The sequence below is a fragment of the Mustela nigripes genome, chromosome 10 (genome assembly GCF_022355385.1).
Source record: "Mustela nigripes isolate SB6536 chromosome 10, MUSNIG.SB6536, whole genome shotgun sequence".
NCBI classification, from domain to species: Eukaryota; Metazoa; Chordata; class Mammalia; order Carnivora; family Mustelidae; genus Mustela; species Mustela nigripes.
The window spans coordinates 2,162,251-2,182,898 of NC_081566.1; the positions used below are offsets into that span (position 1 = coordinate 2,162,251).

The 20,648-nt window shown below is 35.9% G+C and overlaps 1 protein-coding gene across 5 annotated transcripts in view; it reads right to left on the reverse strand.

Annotated features, from left to right (window-relative positions):
* The window catches only part of KIFAP3 (kinesin associated protein 3), a 163,948-nt gene that overhangs the window by 125,833 nt on the left and 17,467 nt on the right, over positions 1–20,648 (reverse strand). For all 5 annotated transcript variants that reach the window (XM_059412420.1, XM_059412424.1, XM_059412423.1 and 2 more), the window contains exons 3-7: positions 16,466–16,620; positions 14,104–14,159; positions 13,417–13,558; positions 1,512–1,611; positions 340–464 (exon numbers count right to left, since the gene is read on the reverse strand). In XM_059412420.1, the coding sequence (XP_059268403.1) occupies positions 340–464; positions 1,512–1,611; positions 13,417–13,558; positions 14,104–14,159; positions 16,466–16,620 (578 nt within the window). The remainder of the gene's footprint in view (positions 1–339; positions 465–1,511; positions 1,612–13,416; positions 13,559–14,103; positions 14,160–16,465; positions 16,621–20,648) is intronic.

The window sequence follows — 20,648 nt, forward strand, 5'->3', positions numbered from 1 at the left end:
TCTAAGTCACCTTATGACATAGACAGAACTACATAAACAAGAGTGGTGAGCCAGACTTCAGCTAACCAAAGGACCTTAGGGGACATAATGATATAGCCACTCACAAGTTCAATTACCTAGGACCACTATTACCTGCTCCTTCTATCTTATCAACTAATCAAAGAGATAAAAAAAAAAAAAGTCAAACTATATTCATTCTGATAGTCTCACTCTTCATCTTAACCTTCAACACTTTTATTTTTCCAAATAATGTAAACGGCAAGAAAACTCCCAAACTATCCCACCCATCCAAAGCTCACAGCAATAATACTGGGGTGAAATGCCACTTTAAAAGGATATCAGCCTTCTTCTTCTTAGAGAGTTCTTCTTGCCACAGCTCATGTCTTTTTAATTCATGATCAATAATATTCATACAGAGAGCTCCAATTTTATAATGAGTGATAAGTCCATGAAACTGAGAAAAGCTTTAAAGAAGAGATTTTAGTTATGTATTTGAAGCAATGTTTTTTACATTCAGGAAAGTTATTTTGGATAAACACTTGAACATTGGTATAATTAATGTAGAATATAAATGTGATATATATATTTCAATAAATGAATACATCCATGGTATACTATGAAGACCTGAAATTATAAGATTACTTTATATATATTACCTTTACCTGAAATAAAATTATTTTTAAGTTAGAAATGAAATAAAATGCATTTTTTGTAGTCAACCACAATTTTAACTATGCAGATACTCTCAAAGTTTCAGACTGCTGTAAAATAAAACTAATAATGCAACAATATTAATATTAAATAAAATAGATTATCAGAGAGTAAGCCAGCAAAATATTAGTAATCAGGTATTTACATATGTTTCCTACACAATTCATTCATACATGTATTTATTCAATAAATACCTGTTAATGCTGGCACATTTTTAGAATAGACACAATTCTCTGGAGATTGGCTAGAAACTTTTCACAATGTCTCAATAAACATCTTTCTAGAGAATATATGTATATAAATAGCATATATGCATACGTAATTTATATATACATGCATACATACATATATATACGTATAGAAATATATATACACACATATACCTATATATACTGGCACTTACTCTGGGTCATGCTTTACTCTAAAAAGTATCCAAAAATAGTATTACTATTACTATCCAGTTTACAGATGAAGAAATTGAGGCACAGAATTATGTGATCAAGAACACACACGCAGTAAACAGCAGTACTTGGATTCAAATTCAGTCTATTTAGAGAGTCCATACTCTTAAATTCCAAACCAATTTACTATCCTATTCTGTGTATATGCATGGGTCAACAGACTGAATGAAGGACAGAACAATGGAGAGGGCAGAGAAAGGGAAAGAGAGTAAGAGTTCAGAGGCAGGGCATGGGCAGACACACAGGAAGACTGAGCAAACCCATAATCCACAATCCAAACCACTGACAGAGTGAAACACAGATAGACTTCTACTTTTATTTCCTTATTTTTATACTTACCTGGAAAAGCAAAAAAAGATGTAAATTATATTTGTAGCTAACTCAACACTTTGTTTCCAGTCTTCTCTTAGGACTCTTGCTAATGCACCAAGGGCAGTTTCTAAAGAAAAAAGGAACATGCAAAAATGGTCAATGGCCTTGCCTGAGGTATAAAGGGTGATTGGTTTTAAATGTCTGCTTATTAATAAATAACAAAGCTAAGATAGAACTGGGACGAAAAAGGAGGAGGCTTCTTTCCAACACAGAAAGCTGTTTTTAAAGCTGAAATGCAACTTTTACTTAGAAACCCACATCTATGATTTAGATAAAGTAACATAATAAGGACATTATGAGTGACAAAATAACAAAAAGACCATTTCTTTCTTGTTTGTATTTCCACTTGTAATCTTGCTACTGCTGTGACATTTTTTGTTTGTTTTTTTACAGCTGATTTAATGTGTTTGTAAAGAAGGAAAAAACTAGAATGAGCCTAAAAAAAAAAATGAAAAATTAGGCTAACACTAGCTCCACTGAAGCAAATTAAATAACCAGCTAAAGCTTATACACGCAAAAATAAATCTATTTTAGTATTATGTTAAATTAATGCCAACATACGTAAATAAAACAAATCTCCACAAAATTAGCTTCAGGGTAGAATAAACATCTCTGCTAGATTTTTATCTTTAGAAGGGGAAAAACTTAATGAACTGATTAATGAGAATTACCACATACTAAGTAAACATAAAGCAATGAGACCGGTTTCAAATTAGAATTGTTATATGGCTTACCAAATCTTAAAATATTAAAGCATTAAAGGAAATATCTGCGTGTTATACAGAGATCATAATTCAAATTTCTATAATAGGTACTCAGAATCTACTGTACTTTATGGACTGAGTTATTGGTATTTGTTACGGTAATGAAAGTGTTCAACTTATTTGTGCTCTGTGGCCATTCAGATTATGAAGCAAGTATCATTAATCTACTTCGTGAGGCATTTTTCAAACTAGAAAACATCCTATAATTTCATAATGTTATTTATACTCACAGTGCAGAGTACTGGTATACCATATGATCTGAACAAAACTTCTGGAGTGAAGTAAACAGGTAGGCAATACACATTAACATGTAAAGGCTCCACAAAGTTTTACTTAATAAAGAATCTAGTTAACTCTATTTATCCAGCAGTACTATTTCACCACTATAATCCAGGGGAAACAGTATTTCTTAGAATACACAGCCGGCCCTTGAACACACTGGCTTGAACTGTGTGGGTCCATTTATACGGGGATTTTTTAAAATAAATATGTATTTTATATTATGATTGCAAAAGTAAGGTAGAAATTGCCAAATGACTAGAAGGGAAGGCAAAGGAGAGATGCAGTGAAGCCTGAAATAGTAGGGCTCTTGTGTGCTCCTGGCACTCCTCACCCCACTCACTATCACTGAGGTCTTGAACTAAGAGATGCAAAGGAACCAGCTCTGGGGAGAGATTCTCGCCGCGGTGGTGGGGCAGGGCCAGTCACAGGCCCAAATTGGCCAAAGACCACAGAATAACCTGCCTTTCTCTTACACACTGCCCCCCACTCCTCCCCAGGGTAACAGGGTAACAGGTCCAGAACACTAGAGCCAAGAGCACCAAGTGGGAACCAAGCATGTAGAATGGACAGCAGGGGGTGCTGTCCACGGTGCTGAAAGCTCTCCAAAGTGGGGAGCTAATACATCCAGGGAACTGGCAGTTCACCACTTGACAGCATCTCCTATAATAAGCAGAAACTGCATTAGAACTTCATAAAGGGGGTCTGATGGAGCAAGCAATCTAGAGAGACAGGTAAAGGTGTCCTGCCTTCAATTAAAATTCCATTATAATTTTTGGAGCATATGATAAAGTGATTTTAGAGCATCTGATAAACAATCTCAAAATAATATATTCAAAAAATGTACAAGGCCAGTAACATCTATTTCTAAAAAATCAATAAATTGGAACACTTCTCCTACCTATTCTAAAACTCTATTCAAAATACAAAACAAAACATCACATGCGCAGTATCAAATAGATCAATAGAAAAGAAAAGAAAGTACTAAAACATACCTATGAAAGTATCAGAATAGTACATGGCACAGAATAAGCTTTCAAGAAGTATCTATTACATAACAGAATGCCAGGCATTTAACAGAAAAGGCATTTCAAATCTTTGGAGGAAGAAGGAGTTACTCACTAAGTAGGTTGGAATAACTGGCCATTGAACATGCAAAAAACTTATACCTCTATCTCTTACTTTCAACAAAAATGAATTCCAGAACCAAGCATTTCTCAAACAACCAACATAAAGACCTCCAAAAATCCACTGCTCCACAAGTGAATTAAAACACTGGTAATGAGTGCCATTAACTTTTTTGGAACCCTGGAAATTAACTACATTTTGCAGTTAAGAGAGTTAACAGTTAAGAAATATGGCTGAACCTTAGTAAGAGCAGTAAAAACTCTGTTTCAGCTTGCCCTAATTCTATTCCCTCTGTGTAACTTTGTGGAAGCCTTGAAAACCAAAAGCACTTTAATATCTGTGAAAAAGAGCACCATAGCAGCAACTGGAAGAAGCAGAACAATTTGGCACTCCTGAAAACCCCTACTCCAGTGAGCTGTCACTATGTGACTTATCTGGATATTTGCTGGAAAGTTCCATTCTCAGGGTTTGCATTTATTCCACCTGACTCAGAAATTGCTTTGTACAGGTTTATACCCAGGGCATTTGTGGAAAACCACTGATGGCAACATTGTAACTGCATGTGGTAGCCTTGCCAGTTGGGGTTAACAAGAGTCTGACCAAAACACCTTAAAAGGAAAAACCCTGGGAATGAGACATTTACAAGGTCTTTGAAAAGCTCCAATAAATTCCTGGGAAACTAGAAGGCCATATACATGTGCAGGAATGTGCTGATACATGAGAAAGACCTAAGAAAGACCTACTCTCTCATCTCTGGCCAACCCTGAGGCAATGGACAAGCAGGAATTAAACGTGAAGGCCTTGGGAGTTTCTGGCAGGCTCCATCAGTACAGCATGAGACTCTTGATCTCAGGGTCATGAGTTCGAGCCCCACCCTGGGTGCAGAGATTAACTAAATAAGTAAAAAAAAAAAGTAAAGGCTAAAGTCTTGTAAACTATCTCCTTAAATACTGAAGACATGCTCCAACAGACACATAGACACAGCCCCTCAGCAGAGGCTGGGATACTTAGGGCCAGGCATTTAAAAAACTTCTATCCAGGGGTGCCTGGGTGGCTCAGTGGGTTAAAGCCTCTGCCTTCGGCTCAAGTCATGATCCCAGGGTCCTGGGAGCGAGCCCCATATCAGGCTCTCTGCTCCGCAGGGAGCCTGCTTCCTCCTCTCTGCTAGCCTCTCTGCCTACTTGTGATCTCTGTCAAATAAATAAATAAAATCTAAAATAAATAAATAAATAACCTCTATCCAATCATTAGTTAACAATAAACTAACTGAGCTAAAAAGCTCCAGTGACAGCACAAAGAATAAAGACTTTTCAGAATTAACCCAAGAAACTCATTAAACCAACAGTAAATATAACAAGCTCTAGAAGGAGTGTCCCCCAAAGTATTTCAACAACAAAAAAAAACTAAAAGACATGTGAGAAAACAGGATGCTATGTCCTGTACTCAGTAAACACTGGAGTCAATAGAAACTGTCCATGAAGAAGCTCGGATGTTGAATTTATGAGACAAACACTTTAAACTAGCTATTGTAAATATATTCAATGGACTAAAGAAGTCTATTGAAAGATTTAAAGAAAAGTATGGGAAGGTAGGAGAATGATGTCTCATCAAACAAATAATATCAATAAAGAGATACAAATCACAAAATATGAACCAAATGAAAATTCTGGAATTATAAAGTACAACATCTGAAATGAAAAGTTTGTCAGAAGGTCTTAACAGCAGATGTGAACTAGAAAAAGAAAGAATTGACAAAATAAAAGGCAGGCCAATTAAGATTATCCAGTCTAAGAAACTGAAAGAAAAAATAATGAAAAATAAATAGAGCCTCAAAGACATACAGGGCACCAAACAATCATACTAACATGGAGTCCCAAAAGGAAAGGAGAGAGAGAAAGGAGCTAAATGAATATTTAACAAAATAATGCTCAAAATTTCCCAAGATTGATGAAAAACATGAATCTGCAGATCCAAGAGTTCCATGAACTCCAAGCAAGACAAACTAAAAAAAACCTAAACACATCATCATCACACTGGTAAAAGCCAAAGGCAAAATGTTGAAAGCGGCAAGAAGAAAGCAGCTCAATATTTACACAGGATCCTTAATACGATTAACAGCCAATTTCATATCAGAAACCATGGAGACGTGAAGACAATGGGGTAGTATAGTCAAAGTACTAAAAGAAAAAGACAGTCAAACAAGAATTCTACATCCAGCAAAACTACCATTCAAACACCAAGGAAAAATTAAGTCATTCCTATTCCTAGGTAAACAAAAAATTTAAATAATTTGCTGATATTAAACCTTCCCTATGAGAAATACTAAGGGGAATCCTTCAGGCTTAAACGAAAAAATACCAGAGAAGAACTTAAATCCACACAAAGAAATAAAGAGCACTGGTAAAGATAACTATATAAATAAAAAGACAGTATAAACATATTTCTGATTGTATTCTTCTATCTGATTAAAAAACTCATACATTATGCTAATGGGCAAATAATGCGTAATGATGTACCTTGTATTACTACAATAGTACAAAGGAGTGAAGAGGGAACACAGGTAATACTGGAGCCAAGTTTTTACATACTATTCAGGTTAAATTACTATTAATTTGAACTACATTATTTTAATTTAAGATGGTAACTGTAATTCTAGGGCAAACACTCAGAAAAGAACTAAAGAAAACATAATAAAAGAACAGCAAAAGGATTAAAATGATATACTAAAAAATGCCCATTTTACATAAAAGAAGGCAGTAATAAGGAGTTATAGAAACAAAAATGATAAAAGATACAGAAAACAAATACAAAGTGTTAAATAACAAGCTCACTTTATGAATAATTACATTAAGGTAAACAGACAAAACACTCTAATCAAAAGGGAGAGACTAGCAGAATTTTTAAAAAAAGCATGATCCAACTATACACTTTCTACAATACAAACATTTTAGATTCAAAGGCACAAGAAGGGTGAAAGTAAACAGATGGAAAAACACATGATATAAAAAAGAGACAACAAATTGAGAAAAGCTATTTCTAAAATATTTTTAAAAGAAAAAGGATATAAATGATATAAATTTATATACTAAATTATTTATGTAAAAAGGATATATTTATAGAAATAGAAATATATATATAGTCACAGACACACACACACACACACACACACACACACGAATACTTTAGACAGGAATACAGACTTCACAGGGTAGAAATTCCAAAAGTCTAGTGACAGGAGGAAAAAAGCAAATTTCATTAGAAATCAGGCAAATGCAACTTAAAACAAAGAGAACTTGTTCATTACCATAACACAATGTAAAAAAATTTAAAGTTTGATTGCTTTCATATTCCACTGGTCTGGGGACAGAGCAGCACAACCATTTTAAAAGGCAGTTTGGCAAAATACCTTAAAACATTATGACCTGTATTTCTGTATGACCTCTGTTTCTGTGTACACACCTTAAAGAACCCCTTGCTTGTGATGAAACCAGGGAGGAAGACAAACCATAAGACTCTTACTCTTAGGAAACAAACTGAGGATGCTGCAGGGGATGGGGGTGGGAAAATGGGGTAACTGGGTGATAGACACTGGGGAGGGTATGTGTTGTAATGAGCACTGAGTATTGTATAAGACTAATGAATCACAGACCGGTATCTCTGAAACAAGTAATATATTACATGTTAATTGAAAAAAATAAACTCAATAAATTAAATAGGCTACGGGATTCATGGAATTGAGTCGGAAGAAAAATAAACACAAAATCCTGTGGTTCAGACTACATAAAAACAAACAAAATACCTACTTTCGTATTCTTTTAGCCCCAGCTTCTGTTTAGTTTAAATGCAATAGGATTCTGGTCCCTGCTGTAGGAACGCAAGTGTCAGTAAGTATCCTCAATCCATGCTTTATTTTTCTTTAAAGATTTTATTTATTTATTTGACAGAGAGAGAGAGAGAGATCACAAGTAGGCAGAGAGGCAGGCAGAGGGAGAGGGGGAAGCAGGCTCCCTGCTGAGCAGAGCCCCATGTGTGGCTTGCTCCCTGGCCCCGGAGATCACGACCCGAGTTGAAGGCAGAGGCTTAACCCACCGAGCCACCCAGACACCCCTGGATCCATGCTTTAAATAGAAGGCTTTATGTCTGAAAGAAGAAGCAGCAGAAGGAGAAAGGACAATGAGAAGAAGGAGGAGGAATAGGAAGTGAAGGAGGAGGAGGAGAAGGAGGAGGAGGAGAAAGAGAAGCAGGACAAGGAGAAGATAAGAAAAGATGTACAGAGATGTTCACTGAAGCAATGTTTCCACAGAAAAATTTGGAAACAACCTAATAACCAATCAACATGGCTAAATGGCTAAATGGGATGGCTAAAGCTTATATAAGCTTCATAAAAAGCAATAATAAAACATAGTTTAAAAACTAAGTAGATTACAGGGGACCTGGGTGGCTCAGTTGGTTAAGGGTCTGCTTCTGGCTCAAGTCATGATCCTAGAGTCCTGGGACTGAGCCCCACGTCAGGGTCTCTGCTCAGTGGGGAGCCTGCTTCTCCCTCTCCTCTCTGCTTGTGCTTTCTCTCGCTATTTCTCTCTCTCAAATAAATAAATAAAATCTTAAAAATAGTTATTATATCATATATATCCATCTGCATGTAATCTCAAAACATTACTATAAGAAAAAAAGTAGTATGATATTACTAATATAAATTTTTGTAAAATAATACTATATAAAAATTCATATATATGTATGTGTGTATGTATGTATGTATGATGTATGTATGTGTGTGTATATATATATATACATATATATATATATATACACATGGCATATATGAAAAAGATCTAGAAGAATGAACAGACTCCAAACTCAAATTATAGAGTAATGGTCAACAGGGGTTCATGTGTAATATTCTAATTCTTTTTAAAGAATATATGAGTTGGGACCAGATGGACATCACAGATATATTCAGAACATTCCATCCCAAAGCAACAGAATACACATTCTTCTCTAATACACATGGAACATTCTCCAGAAGATATCACATCCTGGGTCACAAATCAGGTCTCAACCAGTACCAAAAGACTGGTATCATTCCCCACATATTTGCAGACCACAATGCTCTGAAGCTAGAACTCAGTCACAAGAGGAAAGTTGGAAAGAACCCAGATACATGGAGGCTAAAGAGCATCCTACTAAAGAATGAATAGATCAACCAGGAAATTAAAGAATTGAAAAAATTCATGGCAACAAATTACAGTGAAAACACAACTGTTCAAAATCTGTGGGACACAGCAAAGGCAGTCCTGAGAGGAAAATATCTAGCGATACAAGCCTTTCTCAAGAAACAAGAATGGTCTCAAATACACAACCTAACCCTACACCTAAAGAAGCTGGACAAAGAACAGCAAAGAAAGCCTAAACCCAGCAGCAGAAGAGAAATAATAAAGATCAGAGCAGAAATCAAAGAAATGGAACCCAAAAGAACAGTAGAACAAATCAATGAAACTAGGAGCTGGTTCTTTGAAAGAATTAATAAGATTGATAAACCCCTGGCCAGACTTATCAGAAAGAAAATAGAAAGGACCCGAATAAATAAAAACATGAATGAAAGAGAAAAGATCACAACCAACACCAAAGAAATACAATTATAAGGACATATTATGAGCAAATTTGACGATCTGGAAGAAATGGATGCATTCCTAGAGACGTATAAACTACCAAAACTGAACCTGTAAGAAATAGAAAACCTGAACAGACCCATAACCAGTAAGGAGATTGAAGCAGCCATCAAAAATCTCCCAACAGGGCGCCTGGGTGGCTCAGTTGGTTAAGTGACTGCCTTTGCTTTTTAAAAAAAAAAAAAAAATCTCCCAACAAACAAAAGCCCAGGGCCAGGTGGCTTCTCAGGGGAATTCTACCAAGCATTTAAAGAAGAATTAATTTCTATTCTCCTGAAACTGTTCCAAAAAAATAGAAATGGAAGGAAAACTTCCAAACTCACTTTATGAGCCAGCATTACACTGGTCCCCAAACCAGACAAAGATCCCATCAAAAAAGAGAATTGGAGACCAATATCCTTGATGAACACAAATGTGAAAATTCTCACTGAAATACTAGCCAACAGGATCCAACAGTACATTAAAAGGATTATTTACCACAACCAAGTGGGATTTATTCCAGGGCTGCAAGGTTGGTTCAACATCCGCAAATCAATCAATGTGATACAATACACTAATAAAAGAAAGAACAAGAACCATATGATACTCTCAATAGATGCTGAAAAAGCATTTGACAATGTACAGTATCCTCTCTTGATCAAAACTCTTCAAAGTGTAGGGATAGAGGGTACATACCTCAATATCATCAAAGCATCTATGAAAAAACCCACAGTGAATATCATTCTCAATGGAGAAAAACTGAGAGCTTTTCCGCTAAGGTCAGGAACACAGCAGGGATGTCCACCATCACCACTGCTATTCAATATAGTAATAGAATTCCTAGCCCCAGCAATCAGACAACAAAAAGAAATGGAAGGCATCCACATTGGCAAAAAAAAAAAAAAAAAAAAAGTCAAACTATCACTCTTTACAAATGATATGATACTTTATGTGGAAAACCCAAAATACTCCACTCCAAATCTGCTAGAACTCATTCAGTAAAGTATCAGGATATAAAATCAATGCACAGAAATCAGCTGCATTTCTATACACCAACAGCAAGACAGAAGAAAGAGAAATTAAGGAGTCAATCCCATCTACAACTGTACCCAAAACAATAAGATACCTAGGAAAAAAACTACCCAAACAGCCAAAGAATCTGTACTCAGAAAACTATAAAGTACTCATGAAAGAAATTGAGGAAGACACAAAGAAATGGAAAAATGTTCCGTGCTCATGGATTGGAAGAACAAATACTGTGGAAATGTCTAGGCTACCTAAAGCAATCTCCACGTTTAATGCAATCCCTATGAAAATACCATCAATTTTTTTCAATGAAATGGAACAAATAATCCTAAAATTTATATGGAACCAGAAAAGACCTCAAATAGCCAGAGGAATGTTGAAAAAGAAAGCCAAAGTTGGTGGCATCACAATTCCAGACAATTCAAGTTCTTTTTTTTTTTTTTTTAAAGATTTTATTTATTTATTTGACAGAGAGAAATCACAAGTAGATGGAGAGGCAGGCAGAGAGAGAGAGGGAAGCAGGCTCTCTGCTGAGCAGAGAGCCCGATGTGGGACTCGATCCCAGGACTCTGAGATCATGACCTGAGCCGAAGGCAGCGGCTTAACCCACTGAGCCACCCAGGCACCCCAGACAATTCAAGTTCTATTACAAAGCTGTCATCATCAAGACAGTATGGCACTGGCACAAAAACAGACACATAGATCAATGGAACAGAATAGAGAGCCCAGAAATAGACCCTCAACTCTATGGTCAACTAATCTTCAACAAAACAGGAAAATATGTCCAATGGAAAAAAGACAGTCTCTTCAACAAATGGTGTTGGGAAAACTGGACAGCCACATGCAAAAAAAATGAAACTGGACCATTTCCTTACCACACACATAAAAATAGACTCAAAATGGGTGAAAGACCTCAATGTGAGAAAGGAATCCATCAAAATCCTTGAGAACACAGGCAGCAACCTCTTACACCTCAGCCACAGCAACTTCTTCCTAGAAACATCGCCATAGGCAAGGGAAGCAAGGGCAAAAATGAACTATTGGGACTTCATCAAGATCAAAAGCTTTTGCACAGCAAAGGAAACTGTCAACAAAACCAAAAGACAACTGACAGAATGGGAGAAGATGTTCACAAATGACATATCATACAAAGGGCTAGTATCCAAAATCTATAAAGAACTTATCAAACTCAACACCCAAAGAACAAAGAATCCAATCAAGAAATGGGCAGAGGACATGAAAAGACATTTCTGCAAAGAAGACATCCAGATGGCCAACAGACACGTGAAAAAGTGCTCCACATCACTCGGCATCAGGGAAATACAAATCAAAACCACAATGAGTTACCACCTCACACCAGTCAGAATGGCTAAAATTAACAAGTCAGGAAATAACAGATGCTGGCGAGAATGCAGAGAAAGGGGAATCCTCCAACACTGTTGGTGGGAATGCAAGCTGGGGCAGCCACTCTGGAAAACAGCATTGAGGTTCCTGAAAAAGTTTAAAACAGAGCTACCCTATGACCCAGCAATCACACTACTGGGTATTTTCCCTGAAGATACAAATTTTAGTGGTCCGAAGGTGCACATGCACCCAAATATTTACAGCAGCAATGTCCACAATAGCCAAACTATGGAAAGAACCTAGATGTGCATCAACAGATGAACTGATAAAGGAGATGTGGTGTATATATACACAATGGAATACTATGCAGCCTCCAAAAGAAATGAAATCTTGCCACTTGCAAGGACGTGGATGGAACTAGAGGGGATTAAGCTGAGCAAAATATGTCAATCAGAGAAAGATAATTATCATATGATCTCCCTGATATGAGGAATTTGCGAGGCAAAGTGGGGGATTTGGGCAGTAGGGAAGGAAAAAATGAAACAAGATGGGATCGGGAGGGAGACAAATCATAACTCTTAATCTCACAAAACAAACTGAAGGCTGGTGGGGGGTGAGGGGGATGGAGAGGGTGGTTGGGTGATGGATATTGGTGAGGGTAAGTGCTACAGTGAGTGCTGTGAAGTGTGTAAACCTGGCAATTCACAGACCTGTAACCTTGGGGCTAATAATACATTAAATATTTTTAAAAACTGAAATAAAGAAAGTATGAGTTGTACTAAGGAGGGTATTTATAGCATGAAGAACTGGGTATTACATGTAAACAATGAATCTTGGATCAGTGCATCAAAAACTAATGACGTACTGAATGGTGATTAACATAATTATATATATAACATATATATATAATACATATGAGTTGCATAATTTTAAAAATACATATTACCAATATTGGCATATTGGTAACAACCTAGGACTTCCTGGACAGTTCTTTGTATACATTCTCCAAGCTATAAAGTACAGGTGTGTACTGTATGGCCTCCATAAGAGAAGCATGAAAATAGACAAAAAGGTTTTCTCTGTCACGTGTTGGAAAATCAGAGAATTATGACATCTTCCAGATGTTATTTTTGGCAGAAATTTTATTTTTGTCAGAAAACCATGTATTTAAAGTAATTCAATAATGATATTACTGAGAAAAAAGATTTTAAGAGCATCATATCTCCTTTTTCTTTATTGCCTAGCACATCTAATGAAAGGAAAGCACCAAATACAATCTAAATAAATTTATAAGGATTAATATATATTTTTGCTGTGCTACAGAAAGAAAACTAATTTTGGAACTCTAACCAATTTAATAAAAGCATATACATATGTGTGGTAAATGTCAGAAGTTTGATATTGTATCCTAAACAAAAGGATAAAAGTCTTCCAGAGCACAAGAACGAGAAGATACAGTATCATTGATACTTTATTTTTGATGTTTAAATTAAATGATTTCTGAATTATTCAGAGCATATTTAAATGTTATACTTTTAAGTAAAAAATTTTCATAAAAAGGTCTGGGAAACAAATGCATTCCTAACTTTGGTATAATTATAGCTTTCTCCTCTACTACGATAGACTTAAAAACCATATTATACAACAATTTTTCTATTTTTAATATTTATAGATATAAATCACCATTCAGTAGTAGTTCTTCCAAGTTATCAGGATTTCGAGCAAGCTGCAGGATCAAAGCAGAACCCCGAACTTTGTCAGGAATATCTTCATACAATAACTCAATGTATTCATCCATGTCATTAATGTTAGCAACTTCATCAATCTGAAAGAAAGGAAGAGGAATTACTCCAAAAGAACAATATTTAACAAAGTCACTGTTAAAAGAATCATACTTTATGGTCAATATATTGCCCTTTTAATAACAGGTAAGTTTTCAAAGGACTCATAGTAGCCACCCTCTTGTAGAGGGGAAAATTAGACCTTTGGTGCTAGGACTCCAATACAAAAGTAGTTATAAACCACATGAAAATGGGAAATATATAAACTCTAAAACTGGCCTATTAATGTAGTATCTCAAATTTAATGCAAAATAATTTATATCTACTTCAATAGGTTAAATAATATTTCAAAACATAAGGCAATAATATTTAAAACATTTCAAAACTTATCAAAATAAATTATGTCTAAAAACATAACACTACTTTTGCCTGTATGAAATACTAAATATCTACATCTTCCAGGTACTTCTAAGTTGAGTAATTTTTAAAATTTCCATACCTATTTACTGTTACTGTATGAATTATTGATAGGAAAAGGCAACAACCTTACAATCAATCAGTTCTCTAGTAGATCAGAATATGGTCTTACCTCCATTCCTTCAAAAGGAGGTGGATCTTTAGGCTTGCTTGATTTTTCCTTTTTTTCTGTAAAAAGATTTTGTTTTTAATGAGAAGAACTGGGTTTTAGAGTTTCTGGGTAATTTTTATTTTCAGCAGCTGAGTTTAATTATGGATGAGCTGGGGATCTTAAAATTGAATAGTTTATGAATTTTTTTTCCAAGAGATTAAAAAAAAATGTTCATCTATAATCCAGCTATTCTAATGAGGATATGAAGGATATAAATGAATAAAATCTATAAATGATCCCAAAGTCATAACTTCATTTCCTTCCACATTAAATTTTTAGGTATGTAAATAGCCAGACTTGCCAACAGCAAGCAAAATAATCCCTTCCTAATTCACATTTAAGGTGGGAGGAGGAAAATCAATAAGGCAAAGGTACATTAATGGGTTGACTAATATAAAAAACTGAAGTAAAATCACTTAGAGTAATGAACCACATAAATAAGTATTACTGATTCGTTTCAATCACTTTTAGTGTGCAAGGCTTTTGGCTCTGAAATAGTGAATACCATGTAAAAAAGTTAAAAGAGAAAAATGGAATATTTTTTAAAAATAAGTGTGTATTTAACATAGTAACAGTATTTCATATATGTCTTCAAACATTAATATCTATATAAACAGATTAATTTGGATGGATTTATCCACATATATTGACATAAAAATTTCCTCATATTCCTTTAATTTGGGGGGAAGAAGATGAGAAGATTAATTTACCTTGAAACTCGGTTAAAGGGTTTTATTAGTGAAGTTATTTCAATATAAATGCATTCAGGATTATATTAATTAGACATTATGAAAGATCTATTTTTACTATACTGTACAACTCAAGATAAGTACACATACATCTTACTAGAGTACAGTTATTTCCTTTGCTCACTTTGAACTTATTTACCTTATCGAAGAAGTTATCTCCCTCATTTAAAAAGATCTTAACCAGAATACTGTGTAATGAAACATTTAATAAAAATTCTTCTTGGGTTTCACTTACTTATAAAGCATAACAAATAGCATGGAGGACAAGGAAAGATGGAGAGGAGAAGGGAGTTGAGGGAAACTGGAAGGGGAGGTGAACCATGAGAGACTATGGACTCTGAAAAATAATCTGAGGGTTTTGAAGGGACAGGGGTGGGAGGTTGGGGGAACCAGGTAGTGGGTATTAGAGAGAGCACGGATTGCATGGAGCACTGGGTGTGGTACAAAAACAACGAATACTGTTACACTGAAAAGAAATAAAAAATTAAGAAAAATTCTTCTTGATAGTATTTTCCTTATAGCACTTATTATGAATAATTAACAATTATACATTGAATGCCAGTGATGTAGTTGGATGCAATCAAGTTCCAACTGCTTATTTTTGCTTTTAAATAAATTTATAATCACTTAACTCATTTGAAAATATATACTGATCACAGATATTATATTCATGGTTAACTAATAAATGTATATATTATACACAGGACATTTTATTTGCTGTGGACAGAGAGAAAAGATTGAATAATTTGAAAAGTGTCCAAATTTTCTCTTACTTTTTTCTACTTAGTATATAATCTTTTGCATTTACAAATTATTTCAAAGACATAATATTTTAGAACTCACAATGGTGAAAGAAATACATGTAAACTTTAATCAGTACTATGAAGCAGAATATGCATTCAATAATCTTAAATGGCTCTCCACTGAAATGTCTGTATTTTTATTTTATTTCATTTTTGCTTTACATTATTTGATGTCTTCTAAAGATGATCAATTGCTTAGCTCTAATATTTTAATGGTTTGTTTCTTTATGAGGACACGAAAGATAGGAGAATGTCAACAAGGAAGACATTAAGAATGAAAAAGCAGAATTTTCCTAAGAAAGAGTCATAAAACTTGTATCTTTAGGATAGTCTAAAATATATCAAACATATTTTAACATTTAAGTACCCGAGTAACCCATTCAAATTATAAATCGTCAAGAAGAAATTTAGAAAATATAAATCTAGTTGGAATAAATAGGTTTTTCTGCCCCAAATTCTCCTTTATTACTCTAGAATCAGTATTACAGACATTTGCTTTCCATTCCCTATTTCAGCACATGCGTACACATACCTACACATGCACACGCAGCACAGTGTGAAACAGAAACAGATCATTTTGTGTGGAAGCGTCCCGCATAGAGCCTTGTGTGCAGGAAACTAATAGGTTTATTCTTTCATTCACTTACTTATTTATAGCACTGGCAAAACAAAATAAAGCAATAACAACAAAAATACACCTATCATTCAAAAATCAAAAGCACAAACTATAGTCAAACAACTCCTCATTAAAAAGTGAGGAATTCTATGTACCTTTTCCTGACAACGAGTCACGGCGATTCTGTAGATAGTACAACAGCTGCTCCACCTCATTTAACTTTGAGGGATGAATAAGTTTACATTCTTCAACCACCTTCCGTGCCAGGGAAGTTATATCTGTGTTGGCATTGAGACTCTTAAGACGGATGCTGTAAGCATAGCAGAATTTTCCAACTCAGGCAACATCGTAGGGAGTGGTAACTTACAAACTACTTCTTCTTTTTTTTTTTTTTAAAGATTTTATTTATTTATTTTACAGAGAGAAATCACAGGTAGACGGAGAGGCAGGCAGAGACAGAGGGGGAAGCAAGCTCCCCGCTGAGCAGAGAGCCCAACGCGGGGCTCGATCCCAGGACCCTGAGATCATGACCTGAGCCGAAGGCAGCGGCTTAACCCAGTGAGCCACCCATGCGCCGCTACAAACTACTTCTTTTAAATAGTTTACAAAGCAGTTAAGTGTACTTGACACAGACTCTTTCAGTAAAATATAATAAAGTATTAGATATAATTAGGCTTAGAAAAATGCAAAGAAATTATTTTTTTGGACAGGACAAATGAGATAACAAAAGAACATTAACATCTCTATCTGATTGTTCTAGGCAGGAGAACATATTCAGGGATCTTTTTTTAAAACAGTCTTTCTGGCAATATACATAAACTCTAGTCATTATTGGATGTGAGAATCCATACTGCCAAAAATGAGTAACTTTCTTGACCACACTCACAACCATTTTTTTTTTTAAGATTTTGTTTATTTATTTGACAGAGATCACAAGTAGGCAGAGAGGCAGGCAGAGAGAGAGGAGGAAGCAGGCTCCCAGCTGAGCAGAGAGCCCAATGCAGGGCTCGATCCCAGGACCCTGGGACCATGACTCAAGCCGAAGGCAGAAGCCTAACCCACTAAGCCACCCAGGCGCCTCCATTTTTTTTTTTTTTAAGGAGTGAAATACACAGTATCAGTATACTCAGATTCAGTTGTTCAGGTGGAACAATTGCCGATGTACACAGATCCGTGGTACCAGGGAGAGCCCTGAAGACATAAAATTAGCTTCAGGGTGAAACTCAAATGGTGACAAAAGACTCTTAAGACTCGTACAAGCAGATGCACCCATGCAAGGCTTATATTAAAAAAAGAGAAAATAAGAAAGTAGCCACTGTGTATTTCTTTTTGGTGAAGATGGCTAATTTTTGAAGAGCCGTCACGGTATGAGATTAGAGGCAGGAGGACAGAGATCACCAAAGAAGCCACTCACACTTAGCATCTGTGAAGTCATTATCTGGAGAGGGATGGAGGGATGGTCTCCTGAAGTAAGTGCAGCGTCAGAGTTTACACATTATTCCCAGCTACGCAGTCACCCCCAAATCTGGTCCTTCAAAGATTCTACAAGTCACCTAATAAAGGTGCCTTTAATAAATTCCACAAGACTTTAATAGGTTTCCTTTAATGCATAAATTTGATAGAGTGGCTTCTAATGTTTGCAACAACCTAGAAATAATGGGTCCATTTAAGTTTCCTTTAATCTATTTACATTTCTATCTTTTAAGTCTTATATACTATTTTATTTTTGTATAATTTTAGCCCCACATTAAGAAGGCACTCCATAGTGCCTTTGTTAAAACTGGTGAACCCATACTGATACATTATCACTAACTGAAGCTCACAGTTACATTAGGGTTCACTCTTTGTGCTGGTTAGTTCTCTGAGCTTTGACAAATACTTTATGCCATGTATCCACCATTACAGTATCATACAAAATAGCTTTACTGTCCTAAAAATGCCCTGTGCTTCACCTATTCTCCTCTCTCCCATCCCTTAGACTCCTGACATCCTCTAATCTTTCTACTTTAGTTCTGCGTTTTCTAGAATGTCACATAGTTGGAATCACATAGAAGTCTGGCTTCTTCCACTTTATATGCATTCATACAGTAAGGTACCTCAAATGTGTTTCCATAGCTTGACCGCGGATTTCTTTTTAGTGCTGAATCATACTTGGCCATATGAATGCACCATAATTTGTTTATTCACTGGCCTGTTGAAGGTTATCTGGGGTGCTTCCAATTTTTGACAATTTTAAGTTTTCTATAAACATTCATGTACCAGTTTTTGTGTGGACACTGTTTTCAACTCATTTGAGTTCATATCTAGGAACACAACTGCTAGATTACACGTTAAGCCTATGTCTAGCTGTGTAAGAGACTGCCAAACCGTCATCCAAAGCGGCAGTACCATTTTATACTCCCCCTAGCAAGGAATGAGCTCCTATTGCTCTATATCCTCGCCAGCATTTTGGTGGAGTTTACCTATTCTTTTTTTTTTTTTTTAAGATTTTATTTATTTATTTGACAGACAGAGATCACAAGTAGGCAGAGAGACAGGCAGATAGAGAGGCGGAGAAGCAGGCTCCCTGCTGAGCAGAGAGCCCAATGCGGGGCTTGATCTCAGGACCCTGAGATCATGACCTGAGCAGAAGGCAGGGGATTAACCCACTGAGCCACCCAGGCGCCCAGGATTTTACCTATTCTAATAGGTGTGTAGTGGTCTTGTGATTTAATAAAGTAGATTTTTCTATCCTTTTTAGATCTACTTTCTACCAACAAATATAATAACAATCGGATTCATCTTTCCATCAAAGGTAACAAATTTTCTTGTTTCAGTATATAGGTCTTTCTCCTAAATCCTTCCCTTCTTATAAAAGACAAAGAAGAGGATGCCTGAGTGGCTTAGTCATGTAAGTGTCTGCCCTCAGCTCAGGTCATGATCTGGGTATCCTGGGATTGAGTCCCGAATCAGGCTCCCTGCTCAACAGAGTCTGCTTCTCCCTCTCCCACTGTGCTTTCTCTTCCTCTCTCACTCTCTTTCAAATAAATAAATAAAATCTTAAAAAAAAAAAAAAAAAAAAAAAGACGGGGCGCCTGGGTGGCTCAGTGGCTTAAGACCTCTGCCTTCAGCTCGGGTCATGATCCCAGGCGCCTGGAATGGAGCCCCGCATCAGGCTCTCTGCTCAGCAGGGAGCCTGCTTCCTCCTCTCTCTCTCTCTCTGCCTACTTGTGATCTCTGTCTTCAAATAAATAAATAAAATCTTAAAAAAAAGAAAAAGACAATGAAGAAATAGATAGGGCTAGAACTTTTAGAAAACGTCAGCCCTATGCTTACTGATTATACCCACAGTAAAAAATCAGAACCTTCGTTAAGCAGTCCATACGTATGAAGAATACCAAAAAGTCACAAGAAAAATACCCTTATTATTTTGGACCATAATCCTCAGTATCTCATTAAGAAATCTTCAAAAAAACTGGGACTCTGTTGAAGATGGGCTTAAATATTCCTTTGCCTAATAAGGGAAAATGAAATATAGTACAAGTGATCTAGACTTGGGCCATAGCACTCACTACCCCAACTTAATGACACTTTCACTTCCTATCTATCTCAGCTTATAAGAGTGTCCTTTCCAAAACCCTCATCCTCAGCTGCTGGCATTATTAAAACCTCCAGAACTATCAACAAGCCACATTCTCCTTTTGGTCCTACAATGATTCCTTTCCAAAGCTTGTACAGCCAGAGTTGAGTATCACAAGTTTGAATTACTCAGGTTTTTCCCTTACTGAAGTTTAAATCCACTTAGTCTAGCCACAGTTGGTAGTAACTCTTTCCAAGTGGTTGGCCCTCAGATGAATATATCCTTTTTCTAAAAAGCCCATGGATTTCCATGCAATAACAACATTCTTATTTAATTCTAGCTGAATGAGACTACTGACTGCATTCTTAAGAACTAAAAATGAAATCTCTCACCTGAAATGTGGATATCTGAGGTTCTAAAGGCAAAGACTCTGATCGGCTAGACTTTTTTGGGAAATCAAATTAGTAAGATCTCAAAGATTTTCACATGTTCTCAGAATGTACAAAACTTGGGCAGGATTCACAAACACATTAATGGAAGAGAGGAAGTCTAAGAGGACACAGTGTAAGCATTGTGTATGTGCATAAGTGTATTTTTCTTCAACTTAGTGAATCATCCAAGGGCTCAGTTATTTTGATGAAGTATCTGTATAATTTAGTCTCCTAATACACAAAAGAGAAGTCAGATTAGGGATCTTACTAAAATATCAGGCAACTTCCCTTTTCAGGTTGCTATACACCAAAGTGTCTCCATGGCAGCACTATTAAAATTTGGAGCCA